General features: G+C 42.4%; 1 protein-coding gene across 1 annotated transcript in view; it reads right to left on the bottom strand.

Moving 5' to 3' along the window:
- hpse2 (heparanase 2) overlaps positions 1–17437 on the bottom strand; it is a 305633-nt gene extending 288196 nt beyond the window's left edge. Inside the window, exons 1-3 of the mRNA XM_060842506.1 lie at positions 17029–17437; positions 14643–14800; positions 13538–13699 (exon numbers count right to left, since the gene is read on the bottom strand). Coding sequence (XP_060698489.1) covers positions 13538–13699; positions 14643–14800; positions 17029–17300 — 592 coding nt within the window. The 5' untranslated portion in view covers positions 17301–17437. The remainder of the gene's footprint in view (positions 1–13537; positions 13700–14642; positions 14801–17028) is intronic.
- Between the last annotated feature and the right edge of the window lie 1062 nt (positions 17438–18499).

Below are 18499 nucleotides of genomic sequence, written 5' to 3'. Positions count from 1 at the left end.
GGATCTTCCAAAATGCATCACCTCACATTTGCCTGGATTGAACTCCATCTGCCATTTCTCTGCCCATCTCTCCAACATATCTACATTCTGCTGTATTCTCTGACATGCCCCTTCACTATCTGCTACTCCACCAATCTTAGTGTCATCTGCAAACTTGCTAATCAGGCAACCTACACCTTCCTCCAAATTATTTACGGATATCACAAACAACAATGGTCCCAGCACAGATCCCTGTTGGACATCACTGGTTACAGGTCTCCACTTTGAGAAGCTCCCTTCCATTACTACTCTCTGTCTCCTGTTGCTCAGCCAGTTCTCTATCCATCTAGCTAGAACACCCTGGACCCCGTGCGACTTCACCTTCTTCATCAGCCTACCATGGGAACCTTATCAAACGCCTTATTAAAGTCCGTGTATATGACATCTACATCTCTTCCCCCATCTCCTGTTACCTCATCAAAGAATTCTATTAGGTTTGTAAGACATGACCTTCTCCACACAAAACCATGCTGCCCGTTATTGATAAGCCCTTTTTCTTCCAAATGGGAATATGTCCTTTTCCTCAAGATCTTCTGCAGTAACTTCCCTATCACTGATGTCAGCCTCACTGGTTTATAATTACCTGGAGTATCCCTGCTACTCTTCTTAATCAAGGGGACAACATTAGCAATTTTCCAGTTCTCCAGGACCTCACCCATACTCAAGGATGCTGCACAGATATCTATTAAAGCCCCAGCTATTTCCTCTCTTGTTTCCTTCAGTAACCTGGGGACTTGTCCACATTAGTGCCTTTTAGAATACCCAAAACTTCCTCTGTCCTTATGCCAACTTGACCTAGAGTAATCAAAGATCTGTCCCTAACCTCAACATCCGCCATGTCCCTCTCCTCGGTGAATACTGATACAAAGTACTCATTAAGAATCTCACCCATTTTCTCTGACTCCGCACATAACTTTCCTCCTTCATCTTTGAGTGGGCCAACCTTTTCTCTAGTTACTCTCTTGCTCCTTATATATGATTAAAAGGCTTTAGAATTTTCCTTAATCCTGTTTACTCAAGGTATCTCATGACCCTTTTAGCACTCAATTCCTCATTCCAGATTGGTCCTACATTCCCAATATTCTTGCAAAGCTTAGTCTGTCTTCAGTAGCCTAGGCCTTATGTACGCATCCCTTTTCCTCTTAGCTAGTCTCGCAATTTCACCCATCATCATGGTTCCCTAACCTTGCCATTTTGATCGCCTATTTTCACAGGAACATGCCTCTCCTGAACTCTAATCAACCTCTCTTTAAAAGCCTCCCATAGATTGAATGTGGATTTACCTTCAAACAGCTGCTCCCAATCAGCATTCCCCAGCTCCTGCTGAATTTTGGTATAGTTGGCCTTCCCACAATGTAGCACCCTTCCTTGAGGACCACTCTTGACTTTGTCCGTGAGTATTCTAAAACTTATTGAATTGTGATCACTATTCCCAAAGTAATGCCTTATGAAACATTAACCACCTGACCGGGCTGATTTCCCTACACCAGATCCAGTATGGCCCCTTCCCAAGTTGGACTATTTACATACTACTCTAGAAAACCCTCCTGGATGCTCCTTACTAATTCTGCTCCATTCAGACCACTATCACAAAGTGAATCCCAGTCAATGTTGGGAAAATTAAAATCTCCCATCACCACCACCCTGCTGCTCCTCAATCTTTCCATGATTTATTTACATGCTTGTACCTCTATCTCACACTCGCTGTTCAGAGGTCTTTGGTACTGCCTCAACGTTGTTACCGCAACCTTTCTGTTTCTGAGCTCTGCCCATCTTGCCTCACTGCTCGAGTCTTCCATAGTGCCCTCCTTCAGCACAGCTGGGATATCCTCTATGACCAGTAATGCAACTCCTCCACCCCTTTTACCTCCCTCTATCCTGCCTGAAGCATCGATATCCTGCCATGTTTGGTTGCCAATCAACCAAGTCTCAGTAATAGCAATAATATGATGCTCCCAGCTATTAATCCAAGTCCTAAGTTCATCTGCTTTACCTACTATACTTTTCACTTTAAAACAAATGCACCTCAGATCACCAGTCCCACTGTGTTCATCCTGTGTTCATCCTCTGCTTGCCTTAGCCACGCTGACTTCATTATCTAGTTTCTTACAGGCTTTAGTTACTACCTCCTTCCTGTCCACCAAACTCCCCCTTCCACATTAGTTTAAACCTTCCCCCAACAACATTAGCAAAAGCACCCCCAAGGTTCCAGTCCAGCCCAGGCGAAGACCATCCAATTTGTAATAGTCCCACCTCTCCCAGAACTGGTCTCAATGTCCCAAAAATCTGCACCCCACCCCGCAGCATCTCTCAAGCCACGCATTCATTCTGCTTATTCTACCATTCCCACTCTAACTAGTGCGTGGCGCTGGTATCAATCCTGAGATTACTACTTCTGAGCTCCTACTTTTTAACTTGGCTCCTTACTCCCTAAATTCTTCATGTAGGACCTCATCCCATTTTTTACCTATATCACATGCACTACAACAACTGGCTGTTCAGACTGTTCTGCAGCCGATCCAAGACATTCCTGACCCATGCACCTGGGAGACAACATACCATTCGGGAATCTCATTTTTGACCACACAAACACATAGCTATGCCCCTTACAATTGAATTCCCTATGACTACAGTCCTTCCACTCTTTTTCCAGCCCTTCTGTACAGCAGAGACAGCCACGGTGCCATGTACCTGGCTACTGCTGCCTTCCCCTGGTGAGCCATCTCCCCCAACAGTATCCAAAATGGTATACCTGTTAATGGAGGGAGCTGACCGCAGGGGACACCTGCACTGCCTTCCTGCTCTTCCTCTGCCTTTTGGTCACCCATTTCCTTTCTCCATCAGCAAATCCTAATCTGCGGTGTGACCAGTTCACTAAACGCGCTATCCATGACCACCTCAGCGTTGCATATGCTCCAAGGTGAGTCCATCCACAGCTCCAGAGCTGTCATGTGGTCTAATAACAGCCACATTGGACACACTTCCTGCATGTGAAGATGTCAGGGACATCAGCTGTGTCCCTGAGCTCCCACATTGAGCAAGAGGAGCATAACACGGGTCTGAGATCTCTTGCCATTTTTAAGCTTAAATTTAACTTTAGTCTCAGCTTAGGTAAACGAAAATGGAAGTTTTCACCAAATCACTCAGTAAAACAATAAAAAAGAAGGAAATAGAAAATCATTACCTGATTAACTCACCACAAAGTCCTTATTTTTGGTTAGAAGAAGTGGGCAGGTGGAAGACAATACATGTGTAGTGTCTCGGGTTCAGCTGCTGCCCAAATAAAACGGTTTCACTCACCTTCTCAGCAGCCTTCTGGTCCTCACTCCCACCTCTCAACAAAATCCTCTAGCTTGTCAGGACTTAAGCTCTTCCGTCTCCCTTCTCCAGGTACTTATACTTGCTTTCAGGAGGCAGAAAGCAACTGGTTCACAACTTGTAAAGTCTCTGACTTATTATTTGAAAGCTACAGCTTACAGTGAGGGAAAAGGAAATAACTTTCTTCTAGCTTTCTACTGCAGAAGTCTGAAGGCTCCTGGCTCTACTGTTGATACGCACAAGCTGTTCAACTTCCTGGGAGCCAATCACATTAGACCATAAGACCATAAGACATAGAAGTGGAAGTAAGGCCATTCGGCCCATCGGGTCCACTCCACCATTCAATCATGGCTGATGGGCATTTAAACTCCACTTACCCACATTCTCCCCGTAGCCCTTAATTCCTTGTGACATCAAGAATTTATCAATCTCTGCCTTGAAGACATTTAGCGTCCTGGCCTCCACTGCACTCTGCGGCAATGAATTCCACAGGCCCACCACTCTCTGGCTGAAGAAATGTTCTGTTCTGAATTTACCACGTCTAATTCTAAGGCTGTTCCCAAGGGTCCTAGTCTCCCCACCTAACAGAAACAATTTCCAAGTGTCCACCCTTTCCAAGCCATGTATTATCTTGCAAGTTTCTATTAGATCTACCCTTAATCTTCTAAACTCCAATGAATACAATCCCAGGATCCTCAGCCATTCCTCGTATGTTAGACCTACCATTCCAGGGATCATCCGTGTGAATCTCCGCTGGACACGCTCCAGTGCCAGTATGTCCTTCCTGAGGTGTGGGGACCAAAACTGGACACAATACTCCAAATGGACCTAACCAGAGCTTTATAAAGTCTCAGTAGAATAACGGTGCTTTTATATTCCAACCCTCTTGAGATAAATGACAACATTGCATGTTTACCTTTAGAGAATCCTTGACTAGCACTCCCAGATCCCTTTGTACTTTGACTTTATGAATTTTCTCACTGTTTAGAAAGTAGTCCACGCTTGTATTCTTTTTTCCAAAGTGCAAGACCTTGCATTTGCTCACATTGAATTCCATCAGCCATTTCCTGGATCAATTTCCCAAACTTCTGGAGCCTCCCCACTTCCTCAGTACTACCTGCCTGTCCACCTAACTTCATATCATCGGCAAACTTCGCTAGAATGCCCCCAGTCCCTTCATCCAGATCATTAATATATAATGCGAACAGCTGTGGCCCCAACACTGAACCCTGCGGGACACCGCTTGTCACTGGCTGCCATTCTGAAAAAGAACCTTTTATCCCAACTCTGTGCCTTCTGTCAGACAGCCAATCCTCAATCCATACCAGTAGCTCACCTCGAACACCTTGGGCCCTCATCTTACTCAGCAGCCTCCCGGGTGGCACCTTATCAAAGACCTTTTGGAAGTCTAGATAGACCACATCCACTGGCTTTCCCTGGTCTAACCTACTTGTCACCTCTTCAAAGGATTCCAACAGGTTTGTCAGGCACAACCTCCTCTTACTAAATCCATGTCGACTTGTCCTAATCCGAACCTGCTCTTCCAAGAATTTAGAAACCTCATCCTTAATGATGGATTCTAGAATTTTACCAACAACCGAGGTTAGGCTAATTGGCCTATAATTTTCCATCTTCTGTCTTGATCCTTTCTTGAACAAGGGGGTTACAATAGCGATCTTCCAATCATCCAGGACTTTCCCTGATTCCAGTGACTTTTGAAAGATCTCAACCAATGCCTCCGCTATTTCCTCAGCTACCTCCCTCAGAACTCTAGGATGTATCCCATCAGGGCCAGGAGATTTATCAATTTTAAGACCTTTTAGCTTTTCTAGCACTTTCTCTTTTGTAATGGCAGCCATACTCAACTCAGCCCCCTGACTCCCTTTAATTGTTGGGATATTACTCATGTCTTCCACTGTGAAGACTGATGCAAAGTACTTATTAAGTTCTCCAACTATTTCCTTATCTCCCATCACTAGGCTTCCAGCATCAGTTTGAAGTGGCCCAATGTCTACTTTTGCCTGAGGTTTGTTTCTTATGTATTGAAAGAAACTTTTACTGTCATTTTTGATGGCAATGAAGAAGGTCGTTGCTACTAGTTTGTTAACTAGTTACCATCCTACATATCAATCAAAAATCTGTCGCTAGCCAAGTCTCTCTTTGTGCATATCCCCTAGATCCAGCCCATCTGCAGTAATCTCCCCATGCCTTTTCACCTGCCCACTGCTTGAATAAACAGTGTAAAGAGCACTTACAATGAATGTTGGTAGCCTACTATTAAAACGTGCAGTCGCCCTTTCACAATCCTTACTTTTTAAAATAGTCCTTTTCCCATTTTTAATCCACAATCAAAAATATAGAAAAATAGAAAGATAGTTATTTCAATAGCTGGATATCACAAACAGGCTGATGATATTATTGACCAACCAGTCTGATTTGGTAGCATTGGCTGAGGGAAGATTGTGGCCAAGACACAGGGAGAATTCCTTGCTCTTATTTATAAATGTTTGTGCGACCTTTTCCAACCGTTTGTGCTGACAGAACAGGCAGTGGAGGGCTCTTGTTTAAAATCTCATCCAAAAGGCAATAGCAAGTCAATGTAGCCTCAAAATTTGTGAGACATGGCAGACTTGTGTGATATGTTTAAATCCTGGAGTGGGGCCTTCACCCACAAGTGCAAACAATTGAACTAAGCTAGCAGTTTCCTTCAGGCAATACCACAAAATGAAGACTTCACAGAGCAATATCAACCCAAGTACACATTTCAATTCATCCATTCCTTAACAGATTGTCTCAATGCAGATTGAGTTATAAAGGAGCCAAAATTCTTTTCTTCAGCAATACAGCATACTTAGTTCATTCTGGGTTGGACAGCTGTTCCTGGTAATCTCCCCATGTGCATGAAATATAGTAACTTCAAGCCAAGATATAGTGTACAGTTATGAAAGATAAAGCAGTAGGGCTTTGAACATTTTGGTATCTTTCCCACTAGATCTGAAACACAGTTCAATTCATGCCATGGTATATTTATTACATTGACTTATGTATTACATGAGAACTGGTTAGCTCAGTTAGCTGATGGCTAGCATGTGGTTCAGAGCTACAACCAACAGAACAGGTTCAATTTCTGTTCTGACTTAAGACATGGCTGATTCCTCCTCTTGAGATAATGACAACCACTGGCAAAAACTGTTCAGGAATAGGCCCACTTAGAGCATTGGTAAACAATAAACCAGGACCTTCCTTTTGTACAAAGCGCACATGACATGACATTATTCTGTCATAGAAATTACAACACAGAATAAGACCAATGCAGGTGCAAATACATTCTTTTGTTCCTTTCATCCTCATGTGTATATCTAGCTTCCCCATAAACGCTTTGATGACATCCACCTCATGTTGCTGTTTCACATTCCAAGTGCCTTGGTAAAGCAAATTCTCCTAAATTCCTTCTTGGACTCATTAGCAATGGTCATTTTTCATTAATGCCCACTAGTGGAAACATGGTCTCTATGTCGACCTGATTGAACCTTTTCAGAATTGTTAAGGTTCTATGAAGTCGCTGTTTAATCATCTCTTTTCTAGAAAAATGAGTCCCAATCTGTTCGATCTCTCCTAAAACATTTTTTCAATTCCACTAGGTTTGAGTATTTTCCCTACTTTTCCAATGCCTACATATTCTTTGTAATAGCTGACAAAAACATATGAGTGGCGAAATATACAACACACGACAGGATCAGAATTATGTCGAGGTAGGAGAGGGTGCAGATGATTGCTTACAGTACATTGCCTGAACATGACAGGCTGTAGAATTTGGCCACATGTTGTATTTGTAATCACATTTTCGCTTCATTATGATGACCTATCTCCATTATATCACTCTCCTTCACTTTCTCCTTGTTTAGAATCCTCTTCTGTTGGTGCTGATGCCTGACTCCACCCCCCCCCCACCCCTCCCCCAAATCAGTTCAGGTGGCAAAGAAATAGACAAGACGTTGCTATAGAAACCCTTGTCAGTTGTACCACGGTGTGATCAGCTGATGGAAAGCCCAGATATGTGAGTAGGACAATAGTTTTCACACCCACAGAGAACCTGATGTTCAACAGCATAGCCATTTCACTTTACCCACCACTGGGACTCTGCCTCTAAAAAACAGTCACCAAAATCCATTCTGAGGGTTGCATAAATACCAATGGGTTGCCACTGCAATGTGTAGACCATGTGTAAGAAGGCAGCCCAGGAAAGGAAACAGGGTGTAAGTTAGGGTGAAAGAGCGCAGGCCACAACAGATGGGAGGTCTGCAGGAAACAGCTGAAACACCTGTCATAGATCAGAATAACCTTGATGAAGAATGCCTCGACGTCATACACACAAAAAATATTTAAAGATATCTTCTAGAAACTGATACTCAATCAATCTATGCACAATCCATCTACCCAACAATCCCTATTTTTCCAATGAGAAAGATTAAAACAGCGATGCAAGTTTTATAGACTTTATCTTGCTTTTCCACACACAATCATATTAAGTCTGACTTTTCATAGGAGCAACTTGCTGCCCTTCTGTTAATTGCCAGAATATCATCACAGTATTAGAGTATTGCAATAATTTCCTTTGTCCTCCTCCAGAGAAGCACTCCACCTATCTGCTACGCTGAGAAGACACAGATTCTGGCGGGAAATGAGCTGAAGCACTGAAATCCTTGACAATATTGATTTGAACTGAAATCTGTATGACTTATTGACAATATCATTCACATGCCAATAAAATCTAAACCTAAAATTTAAAAATTATTGCTTCAGGTTGTATGCTTAGATAAATACTTTTTTTTGATAGACTCACCATGAATCATATTAAACAAATTAAACAATCACAATTAATAGTACCATCCACCAGAGCAGGGCAACAACAATAAAAAGGGGGCTGTTGAAAGAGAGGGAAGGAACTGAATTATATGAAGTTTGAGGAAAAGGTAACACACTCCAGTACCCACCTAAGCACATCTTTGCCTAAATGCTTGGTTCAAATTTTTATCCTTATATGCGAAATCATAATCACAAATTCACAGTGCGCAACTTAAAATTATTAGGAATATCACTCACAGAATCTGTGACTTGCTTACTTAAAAGAAATATCTTAATTTAAAGAAATAAGCAGTAAATATTTTAGTCCATTAGTCCCATGCTGTTTTTGTTGACAGACTCTAAAACATTTGCGTGCTCCATAAAGCAGCATTGTGCGCTTGTCTTAATTACGAGTTGGCTTCACATTCTGATCCATCCTTTGATGATTCGAATTTTTTTTTGCTTGACTTGTTTCTGCTTACGAGTGACATTCATTGTAGCTTAGGATTTCAAGTGACAAATAAGAATGAAATGCTTTTCCTTGTATTTTAATGTAACAATCATATGCTAGTAGTTAAATCAGTAAATAACATTTGGGAGCAGCATAAAAAGCAGTTCCATCCAAAAAGCTCAACCCTTTTGTGATCTCAAACTCAGGTCCTGCTCTATCCTTCACCCTCCCTTTCTCCAGGAAGCATTTAATTGGCTCTTGATTGTCTTTCTAATTTAACTTATTTTTTCTAATCATCTTATTCAGACATGTTATTGCAGGTGGAGCAGGTGGGATTTGGATCTGGATCTCTTGGCCCAGGGATAGGCACAATACACTGTGCCACAGGAGGGCCGGTAATTGACCTTTGAGCCGACTGCTCGTTTAATAATCTCACCTGGGAACAAATCTACCCATTCAAACATTTTTATTTAATTGTTTAATTCATTTTTACCCTTAACTACTTTTTGTGCTCATTAATTAAGGACATTTCACTGAGAATGAAACAACTTTCTTCTCAGCAACAGATTTCATCATCAAGCAGATCTTTGGCACAGCTTTTAATGCTCATCCCAAAGTGCCCTTCAGGAGATGGAGCCAAGCTGCCTACTTAAACATTGCAGCCTATGATGTATAATTTCTCTGGTTACTTACAGGGTTCTGGTTCTTTTGACACAGAATGATGATATAGAATGTTGATGCATTTTCAATGTCAGGACAATGACTGGGAGGTAGATGTGGAGGAGGTGATTGTTCACACACACCTATAGCTCTTGCTGTTTTTGGTGGTAGTGCTCATGGGCTTGGAGGTCTTCAAAGAAGCTTTGGGAAGTTGCTACAGTGTGTTATAGAGATGGTATAACGTCACCATAGTCTCACTCTCTTGTTAAAGTGAGCTCAAGTACAGTGAGTTTAATCTGAGGGCCACCGCACCTCTGGCAAGGGGCAAGGTTGAGAAGGTGGGACATTCTGGTAACCTCAGCTGATGCAGGAATTGAACCTGCGCTGTTGGTACTACTTTACATTACAAGTCAATTGTACAACCAACTGAGGTAACCAGCTCCCTGTGATAGCAAAAGCATGTTGTATCTGTGGGGAAAGGAGTTAATGTTTCAGGTCATGGATGGGTTATCAATGAAGTGGGTTTGCTTTGTTAAACTCAATACTTCATTGACTGGTTCTCGATGCCCCACTGCACCAGTATTACATGTTCCAAATTCCATCCAATTAGTAAACTTTTTTGGGTGATATTAACAATTTTATTCTGAATTATGGGTAGTTTTGAATTGTGAATCCATGCCATTATGAATGGAAGAATTCTGTCCATTATTCATTACACATGGGAGCCCTCCAGGCAGTAGATAGAGTGCATTTTGAACCCAATAACCTGGGTTCAATTTAAACCTAAGTTCCTCATTTTAATTTGAGATGTGCTATGCTCATTGTTTGGTTCTATTCCCAGTCTATTTACATTTAACTGCTTGAAAGTAAATAGAAATATCAACGATGTGTTCGTAGCAGATATTGCTAACCGGATTTCACTGAATAATGAGTTACTGTGAATTATTAAGCCAGTGAGCACCTGTTTTAAAGAGTTAAGGTCAACAGAAGTGGATAGGAATTTTAAAAAATGAGAAAAATAAATTGCCTGTTACAATATGTGGAATCAGAGTTGAAGATGACTGAAATACAAAGTGAGAGCTCAGCATTGCAATTTTGTAAAAATATTCAGTGTTTCTAGCTGCTGAGAAGCAATTTCTGATTCTCTATGATATAAGGAATCCGCTATTTACTGAAGTTGAGCTTTGACTTCAGATCCCAATACAACTTAAAAGAGGCAGCCATAACTGGCAGTTCACATTGGCGCCAATATAGGGGTTGAAGCTAATCTTAAGGTGAAAAACATTGTTCCCGGATAATCAACTTGTAGCACACATCAAAAATCTTTCAGATTTCAAATGCCAGAAAGCTGTATAAAGGAATATGAGAACAGGGGTTAGTCATTCAGTTTCTGAAACCTGTCCAGCAAATCAGTGGGACTACAAGCAACCAACATCCATCCACCTGCCTTTTCTGCATATCCTTTGATACCCTTGTCCAGTAAAAATTTGTGTTTAAACAGATGTGCACACTGCTTGTTTTAGCAAGGTTCAAGTTAGTAATACGATAGCAATGCAAACATTAATAACGCTTTCTCTTTCTGTCTCTCACAAATAGTGTCTGTGATTTAAATAAAAATGCAACCAATTTTCCCATTTCTGAATAAAACAAAGAACTATGGATGCTGGAGACCTGAAATAAACAAATTGACGAAGGGTGATTGGGCTTTGAAACATTCACACTGTTTTGCTGTCTCTCCTCAGATGCTGCCAGACCTGCTGAGTTTCTCTAGCACTTTCTATTATTGTTTGTTCTCATTTCCAGAATCATGTGTATGTGCACATGATGCTGTTGTCATAAGAGTAATAATGTGCTGCATGACCCCATCAGAACATTGAAGCCATTGACGAAATGGCTGAAGAAAAAATTATATAAGTGGTGGCAAAAGAAGTGACTGTGTACATGTCATAACACAAGTTGTTCAACAATGATCGTAACCTAATTCCTTGAGGCTGAAAGGGTGAAGTGATTGCATCCTTATTTCTGAGTCAGGAGACTAGGTTCAAGTCCCACCTGTTCCACAGGTGTGTCATAACACCCTGAATGGATTGATTAGAAATTATATTCAATAGAGTTCCTTTTAAAACATCTGGTACCTACTTCTCAAAAGGCATCAGGGCAACAACAGTTGGGTTTCAAAAATCATCTCTTATTGTGTTATGATATCAACTACTTTCATGTCGATGTCAAATGAATTGAGGCCTTCATTTATACACAATAACTCAGTAAAAGATTCCCGCCTGGGTCCAGGTGCAAGTGAGGGTAGATGCTCCAACTCAAATTCACTCAATATGAAGATTTAGTCCCATTTTTGAAACTGCCATATTATATCCCCTGACCTCTGAGTACATCATTTAAATATAACTGCTCAATGCTTTTTAACCTCAGTACACTGCTTTCTTCCAATGTTACATGGTGGTCATCTGGCTGGTAAAGCTCTGCCAATGTCCCCAAACTTGCACCTCAGTGCATTCTGTAGTCAGCTATACTTCCCAGTGTACCCACCGTGAAATGTTTACAAATATCAATTGGATGCACAATTCTCCATCTAAAGCAACATTCTCAGATTAATACAAATCAGATCCATGACCATTTGAGGCAAGGTTTAATGTGCTAAGAATATTCGCCTACACATGAGAGTAACAGCTTACAGTGTCGTTAATAGTTTTGCTTTTAGGATAAAATGGAATTCCCAGTTAACAACACTAACATTGATTCACACACACATATTTTTCTGTAAATCTGAATTGCCAGCACTTGTAGTTAATACAAATGGGTAACAGATTTCCCAGTCACTAACAAACTACAATCAGCTATTTAAAAATGAATTAATTAGGAGGAAAGCAATTGATGGGTCAATTCAAAACAAAACTCATTGCTGTTCTCGCCACTCACTGGGCTGTGTGCAACTGGTACAATACACCAGTTCTGGTGTAGCAATTAATACCATCCATGCGACTATTTCAAATCCATATCACCAATACACCACATTCAAGATGTGCAATACATGCAACTGATTAACTGCAGGCAACTAGTACACTATCTGCAGTTAGTTCAATATATGCTATAGGTATACATTGGACAACAAATATACTCCAGGCGATAGGTGTACCTGGGACAATATATTTACTACAAGCAACAGATATACACCAAGCAATAGGTATATTCCAGGAAGCAGGTATACTCCAGGCTGCAGGTATACTCCAGGTAACAGGAGCAACAGGTATTCTGCAGCATTAGTGGGAACAGTTATACTCCAAGCAATTAGTATACTCAAAGCAGCAGGTATATTGCAGGCCGCAGGTTTACTCCAGGTAACAGGAGCACCAGTTATACTGCAGCAATAGTGGGAACAGATATACTCCAGGTAACAATAGATATACTGCAGGCAACAGGTATATTACAGGCAATAGGTATACTCCAGGCAACAGGAGCAACAAATATACTGTGGCAACTGCCATACTGTAGGTAAACAGTTCTGCATATGCATCAAGGACGCTACCAACAACTGTACAGTACAGTCTGTGTATTCCCGCAAGCTTTGTTAAATGCAAATCGATGCATGGAATTCCTTCGCATTTAAAACATTGCATTTTCCACACAATTTCCTCACAAGAATCTGCGAAATATTGAAAACCAAATTGGACATTCGCAGTTTTTAGCTTGATTTAATTTGTGACCATTCGTTCAAACCATCCGTTTGCTCTAGTGGTCTTTACGGTTTGGGTTAACGTTCCCAGGAAGAGGGATATCAGACTGAAAAGGTTAACTCCTGTTTCTCTCTCCACAGAAACTGGCAGAGCTGCTGAGTTTACCCAGCACTTTCTGTTCTTATTTTCAGACCTCCAGCATCTGCAGGGGTTTTTTTTAAAGTGCGCTTTTACTTCCTGCATCACTATTGTCGATAGGAAGAGGGTGTTTGCCTGACACTAATACAATTGGCGCCAGAATATCGAAATGCTGCATAAAAGGAAAACGAATATTAATAAGTGGACTAACCAAACCCTGTCTGAGTACAACCGTTCAAAGGAAGAAGGTCACTGGACCTGAAACGTTAACTCTGCTTTCCCTCTCCCACAGACGCTGACAGACCCTGCTGAGTTTTTCCAGCAATTTCTGATTTCGTGCAGAAGAACGGTCTATCTCTCCCACCCTCCCAGTTCGGGCCCGGTTTGATCTTCCTACCTGTTAATGTGATGTTGCTGTAGGTGTTGGAAAATTGTTCTTTAGTCAGAGCCATCTGCACATGCGACGCCTTCTCCCTCTGTAACTCCAGCATGATATCCGGGTGTTGGGCGATCTTACAGCCTTTCTGCTTGTCCAAAGCGATGTCACTCCGGACAATGTCTGAAATGTAACGAGAGAGAGAGGGATTTAAAAAGAGGTGAAGATCCTGCCCAGATCGCCACTCCAAATCTTCTCGTTTCTCCCCATCCTTTAGCCTCCAGCAGCCACAGAACCCAGGCATTTCAATATGTTTTACATTAGAAATCGTTTCTGTGCGAAACCCCCACCCCCCAATCCCGCGGTAATTGAACACTCAAATCTGACATCATTACCCTCCCGCCACAAAGAAATAATCTCTTTGATTCTTGCAAAAATTAACACAAAAATATAACGAATGACTGCGAGTGTTGAAGATCTGAAACAAAGACAGAAATTGCCTTGACTGAGGAAGGGTCTGTTCTGGCGATCTGGGGAAGGGCCCCCGGATCCGAAATGTTAACTTTGATTTCTCTGCACAAACGTTGGCAGAACTACTGAGTTGCTCCAGCAATTTCTGATTTTGGTTCCGAAACATTAACTCTGCTTTCTCTCTCTCTCTCAGCCGAGGCTGCCAGACCTGCTGAGTTTCTCCGGCAATTTCTGTCTTTGTTTTTAAAGAGGTACATTTCGTGCAGAAAATGACGCCTAACATGGGGCGATTTGTCATGGCAACTATTGATTTAGCAGAAGTATTTCGGCATGCAACGGATGTACGTGAAATTATGATATTAATTATCACATAAGATATTAGTTAATGGTTAGGAATTTTAGACAGAGTGCATACAGCAATATGATGTAGAAAGATTTTAGATTGGTAACACCTAAGTTATACAATATCAAATTATCTATCAACAATCAGTTATTATAAACCCTTCAAATACAATTAATGTCAAATCCCTGAAGCATATTTGATACATTTATTTTCGTATTTAATTGCATCAATTGTTAAAAAGATACTTTCTATATCGGGCGCCGTATCAGCGTCAGTTCCATAACGCACGAGCTGCCAGAAAAATGTAGCTACCGTCTTCGTAGTTTTTAAGGTAGTAATCTGGCCCCAGTTCTCCCCTGTGCTTCGCCAGATTCCGGTGATTCTGGAACTGGAGAAAATCTGTCCTTTTGCCACCGAACCAGAGGAAGGCAGGAGCCAAACCTCGTGCCAACGTTACCAGCCTTTTGGAGCTGAAATCACACACATCAGATTCAGGGAGTTTGCTGTCTTTCGAATAACATTAAACCTTCCCCCCCCCCACCCCGTGCAATATCGACCTCAACCCCGGGCACTAATAACAGAGAAGGACCGAAGCTTAAATACAAAACTCAAAGGGCTGAGGATGCTGGAAATCAGAACCAAAAACAGAAATTGATGGAAAATCTCAGCATCTCTCTCTCTCTCTCTCAAAACGATGCTGAGCCTATCCAGCAATTTCTGGTTTTGATTCTGATTTCCAGCATCCGCAGTCCTTTGAGTTTTGTATTCAAGCATCGGTCCTTTCTGTTGTTAGTAACTTACAGCGCTCGCCGAAAGAACGTGCCTGGAAAAGCATCGCATCGTTTTGAGATGAGAAGGAGCTGGCAGTTTTAGAATGCCACAACTTTTAAGAATCATAGCAAACAGAGAACGTGTTGGAAAATCTCAGCAAACTACCAGCTCTCTCTCTCTCTCTCTCTTTCAAAACGGTGCCGAGCTTTTTCCAGCAATTTCTGGTTTTGCTGTGATTCTTAAAAGTAGCTGCAATCCAAAACGACCAGCTTTCTCCCTCAAAACGGTGCCGAGTTTTTCCAGCAATTTCTGGTTTTGTTTTCCTGCGATTCTTAAATAGCATCTGCATTTAAAATTTACTAGCTTTCTTCGCCTGCCTTAAAACTCTGCTCACTTTGTTTTTGCAGTGTTAGTTTGAACCCTCCCGGGTAAAATGCTTCGGGTTGGTGGTAGCTCATTTATAGTAAGGCCTTTCGATTCGGATTATAAAGATTGCAAGTTTCAGCGGCCAGCCGTCATAAAGTGGCTGTTTTTCGGGTTTATTTACTACTAAATGGTTTGTTGATCTCCTCTTCACCAAGAGACACTGAAATTCTTTCCCCCCCTAGTCATAAAACCGTTTGACACAGTGAGAGTAATGCCTAAGCTCGACCACCCTCTGTATCCAGAATGCCTTAAGCTGTTCTACTGAGTGGATATAGACACGGCCAGTCGCAGAGCCTAGAAATCGGCGGCATGGAAACTCAGACTGGCTGGCTGTAAATCAAAATCCTAACCCAATGTGTAGCACATGGGACTCTCGCACACAGCAAGTAAGTCAACACCAGCAGAAAGTGCCGGAAAATCCGGCGGCATCTGTGGAGGGAGAGTTTAATTTTTCGGGTCCAACAACAAGACCCTTTCCGACTTATTTCTGCATGTCAGATTTCCAGCCTTCCATTCGGTTTTCAACCACGATGTGGTTTCGAAAAACCGAAAGAACTGCGGATGCTGGAGATCAGAAAGTCGCTGGAAAAGGTCTGCAGAGTGAAATCAGACTTAACCCTTCCTCAGAACCGAGCTGGCCGCACCTGGAATGTTAACCACAATTTGATTTCTTATTTTTTAAAAATATATACATGACCTCGGTGTTAATATTAAGCGGTCCCAATCAATCTCACAGCCAGTGTGTTGAACTAAGCTGCTTCCAATGTGTGTGTGATCGAAATTCACCCGACCCGAGAGAAACCAACCCCTCAGATTTACCACCAAGATTTGTCAAAAATTGTTGGTCTGACGATCTTCGACATTTCTTTCCCCTGCCTTATTTAGTCTTAATTTTAAAATAAACGGAAGAAATCCAAGTTGGTGCTGATCTTTGGAGATGATTTATTTTCTTTCGATTCCGCGCGCAAATGGCTGAACATCGTCTAACACGAATGTCCCAAACATAACTCGGGATAATTTCAGAAACCGCATTTTGTTGGTACTGAAGCAAAATACATTTCTGCGGATCGAGCAGAACTTTTCTTGAATGAGTTGCATTTGTTTCACAAATGGCCGCAACAGGTTAAAATGTTGCGGGTTTTTTAAATTCTTTCAGATCGTGCCCAAATATTTAGAGTTTACTTGAACAGTTGCATTTCTCCGAATACAACAGACCATAAAACTGCCCTTTGATCAGCCGAAATTGGACATGAAATACGCCACGTCAATTGTACAGAAGTGAAATGATGGTGTTCAGTTTTAATTGAAAAAGGAGAGGGGGGTGGAATTCTCAATCAGTTTCAGGCCGCTTTTGATAACGCGCGCTTTTGAAATTAAACAAAGAAATTAAAACGATTGGAAATGAAAGCGTCTCGATTTCACGTTATTAACCCGAGAGAGAGAAAAGAGCCAGATTTCAGGAGGCGCATTAACCCGGCCACTCTGCTCCCAGCATTTTTACCTTAGGAAGTCGATCCAACCATTATGCACCACAGCGGGATCTATTTGGATTGACAGAAAGTTCTCGCTCACGGTCCGAACCGAGCTCCTGATGTTCACATCCAGCAGGATCAGCGTCCTGGTGTCTCTCGGCTGACCCCTGGCCCCTCTCCCCGCCGCTTTCCGCTCTCCCATTCGAGTGTCGACCGAGAGGTGGGCGAGGATCGGGAGAGATGCGAGGCAACACAAGACTGGCAAGATCCCAGGGAGACTGAGAGGTAAAACTCTGGGCATCCTTGTTGGAGAGAGATTGAGAGAGAGAGAGAGAGAGGGAGGAGGGGGTGCTGGATGTGAGAGTGAGATTCAATCACATCGAATCAAAATCCCCCAATGCACGGCAGATGGAACTGAAATATTCCTTGATCTTGCCTGTGTGTGTGTATGTGTGTGTGTGCTTTACAATGTTTTGATGGCGTGCTTTACAGTTCCACGCCTCCCCCCCCCCCCCCCCCCCCCCCCACCCAACTACCACACTATCTCGAGCAGCCTCCTCCAGTAGCACGATCCCCCCGACTCCCCCACCCACCTCAAGCCCCTTTAAAATGAGCCTCCACCAGCACTGACTCTGACCAGGGATATTGTCTCGCTGGTGCTAGCAGCATCAGTCTACAGTGAAAAGCTCCCCCCCCCCCCCCACCACCCGCTTTCTCTTCAACATAATGACCAACCCTACCCCAGAGGAGGGGAGGGGGGGCAAATCAAATCCTGGAAATGGGGCCCACCAAAACTAAGCTTTTTTAAAAAAAATTCTGATCAACTGTTCCTTTTCCAAACCCCGAACCTGGTTTAACAGAGTCAGTCACACACATGCTGCTCCTACTATTCGTTTAATTCAATGACATCCTGCTATCTTCAAATGAACAAGGGTTATAGAGCTGTACAGCACGGTAACAGACCCTTCGCTCCAACTCGTCCACGCTATCCAGTTATCCTGAATTCATCTAGAATTCATCGCCAAATATAGCGCACGGCAGAATGCCCCTGGGGAAACTGGTATTAAACCAGCCCACCGGGGAGGTTTTAAATGAGGTCCCAACAGATCTGATTTTTACCAAGTCAGTCCAGGTGTCCCCTTCACCAAACCCAATGTCCCAACATATACAATCAAACAAACAACAGCCCAGGCTGGAAATCTGACAGTAGCACAGAAATTGCTGGAGAAACTCAGCAAGCTCTGGCAGCATCTGTGGAAAGAGCTAACGTTGTGACGGGTTCTGCTGAAGAGTTACTGGACACATTAACTCTGCCCCCACCCCCTCCCCCTCTCTCTCCACAGATGCTGCCGAGTTTCTCCAGCAATTTCTGTGGTTGTTTCAATTGCCCCAAACACTTGATGGAGCGGGACAGTGCTACCTTCTCATTCATTGTTAATAATTGGTGTTTAGTCTAAAACTGGGACTTGATGGTTTGCTGTATTTTTGCTTCCTTTTTTG

Source organism: Hemiscyllium ocellatum, chromosome 22, assembly GCF_020745735.1.
Source record: "Hemiscyllium ocellatum isolate sHemOce1 chromosome 22, sHemOce1.pat.X.cur, whole genome shotgun sequence".
NCBI lineage: Eukaryota > Metazoa > Chordata > Chondrichthyes > Orectolobiformes > Hemiscylliidae > Hemiscyllium > Hemiscyllium ocellatum.
The sequence above is the reverse complement of the archived record's forward strand: the minus strand, read 5'-3'. Positions and strand labels throughout refer to the sequence as shown.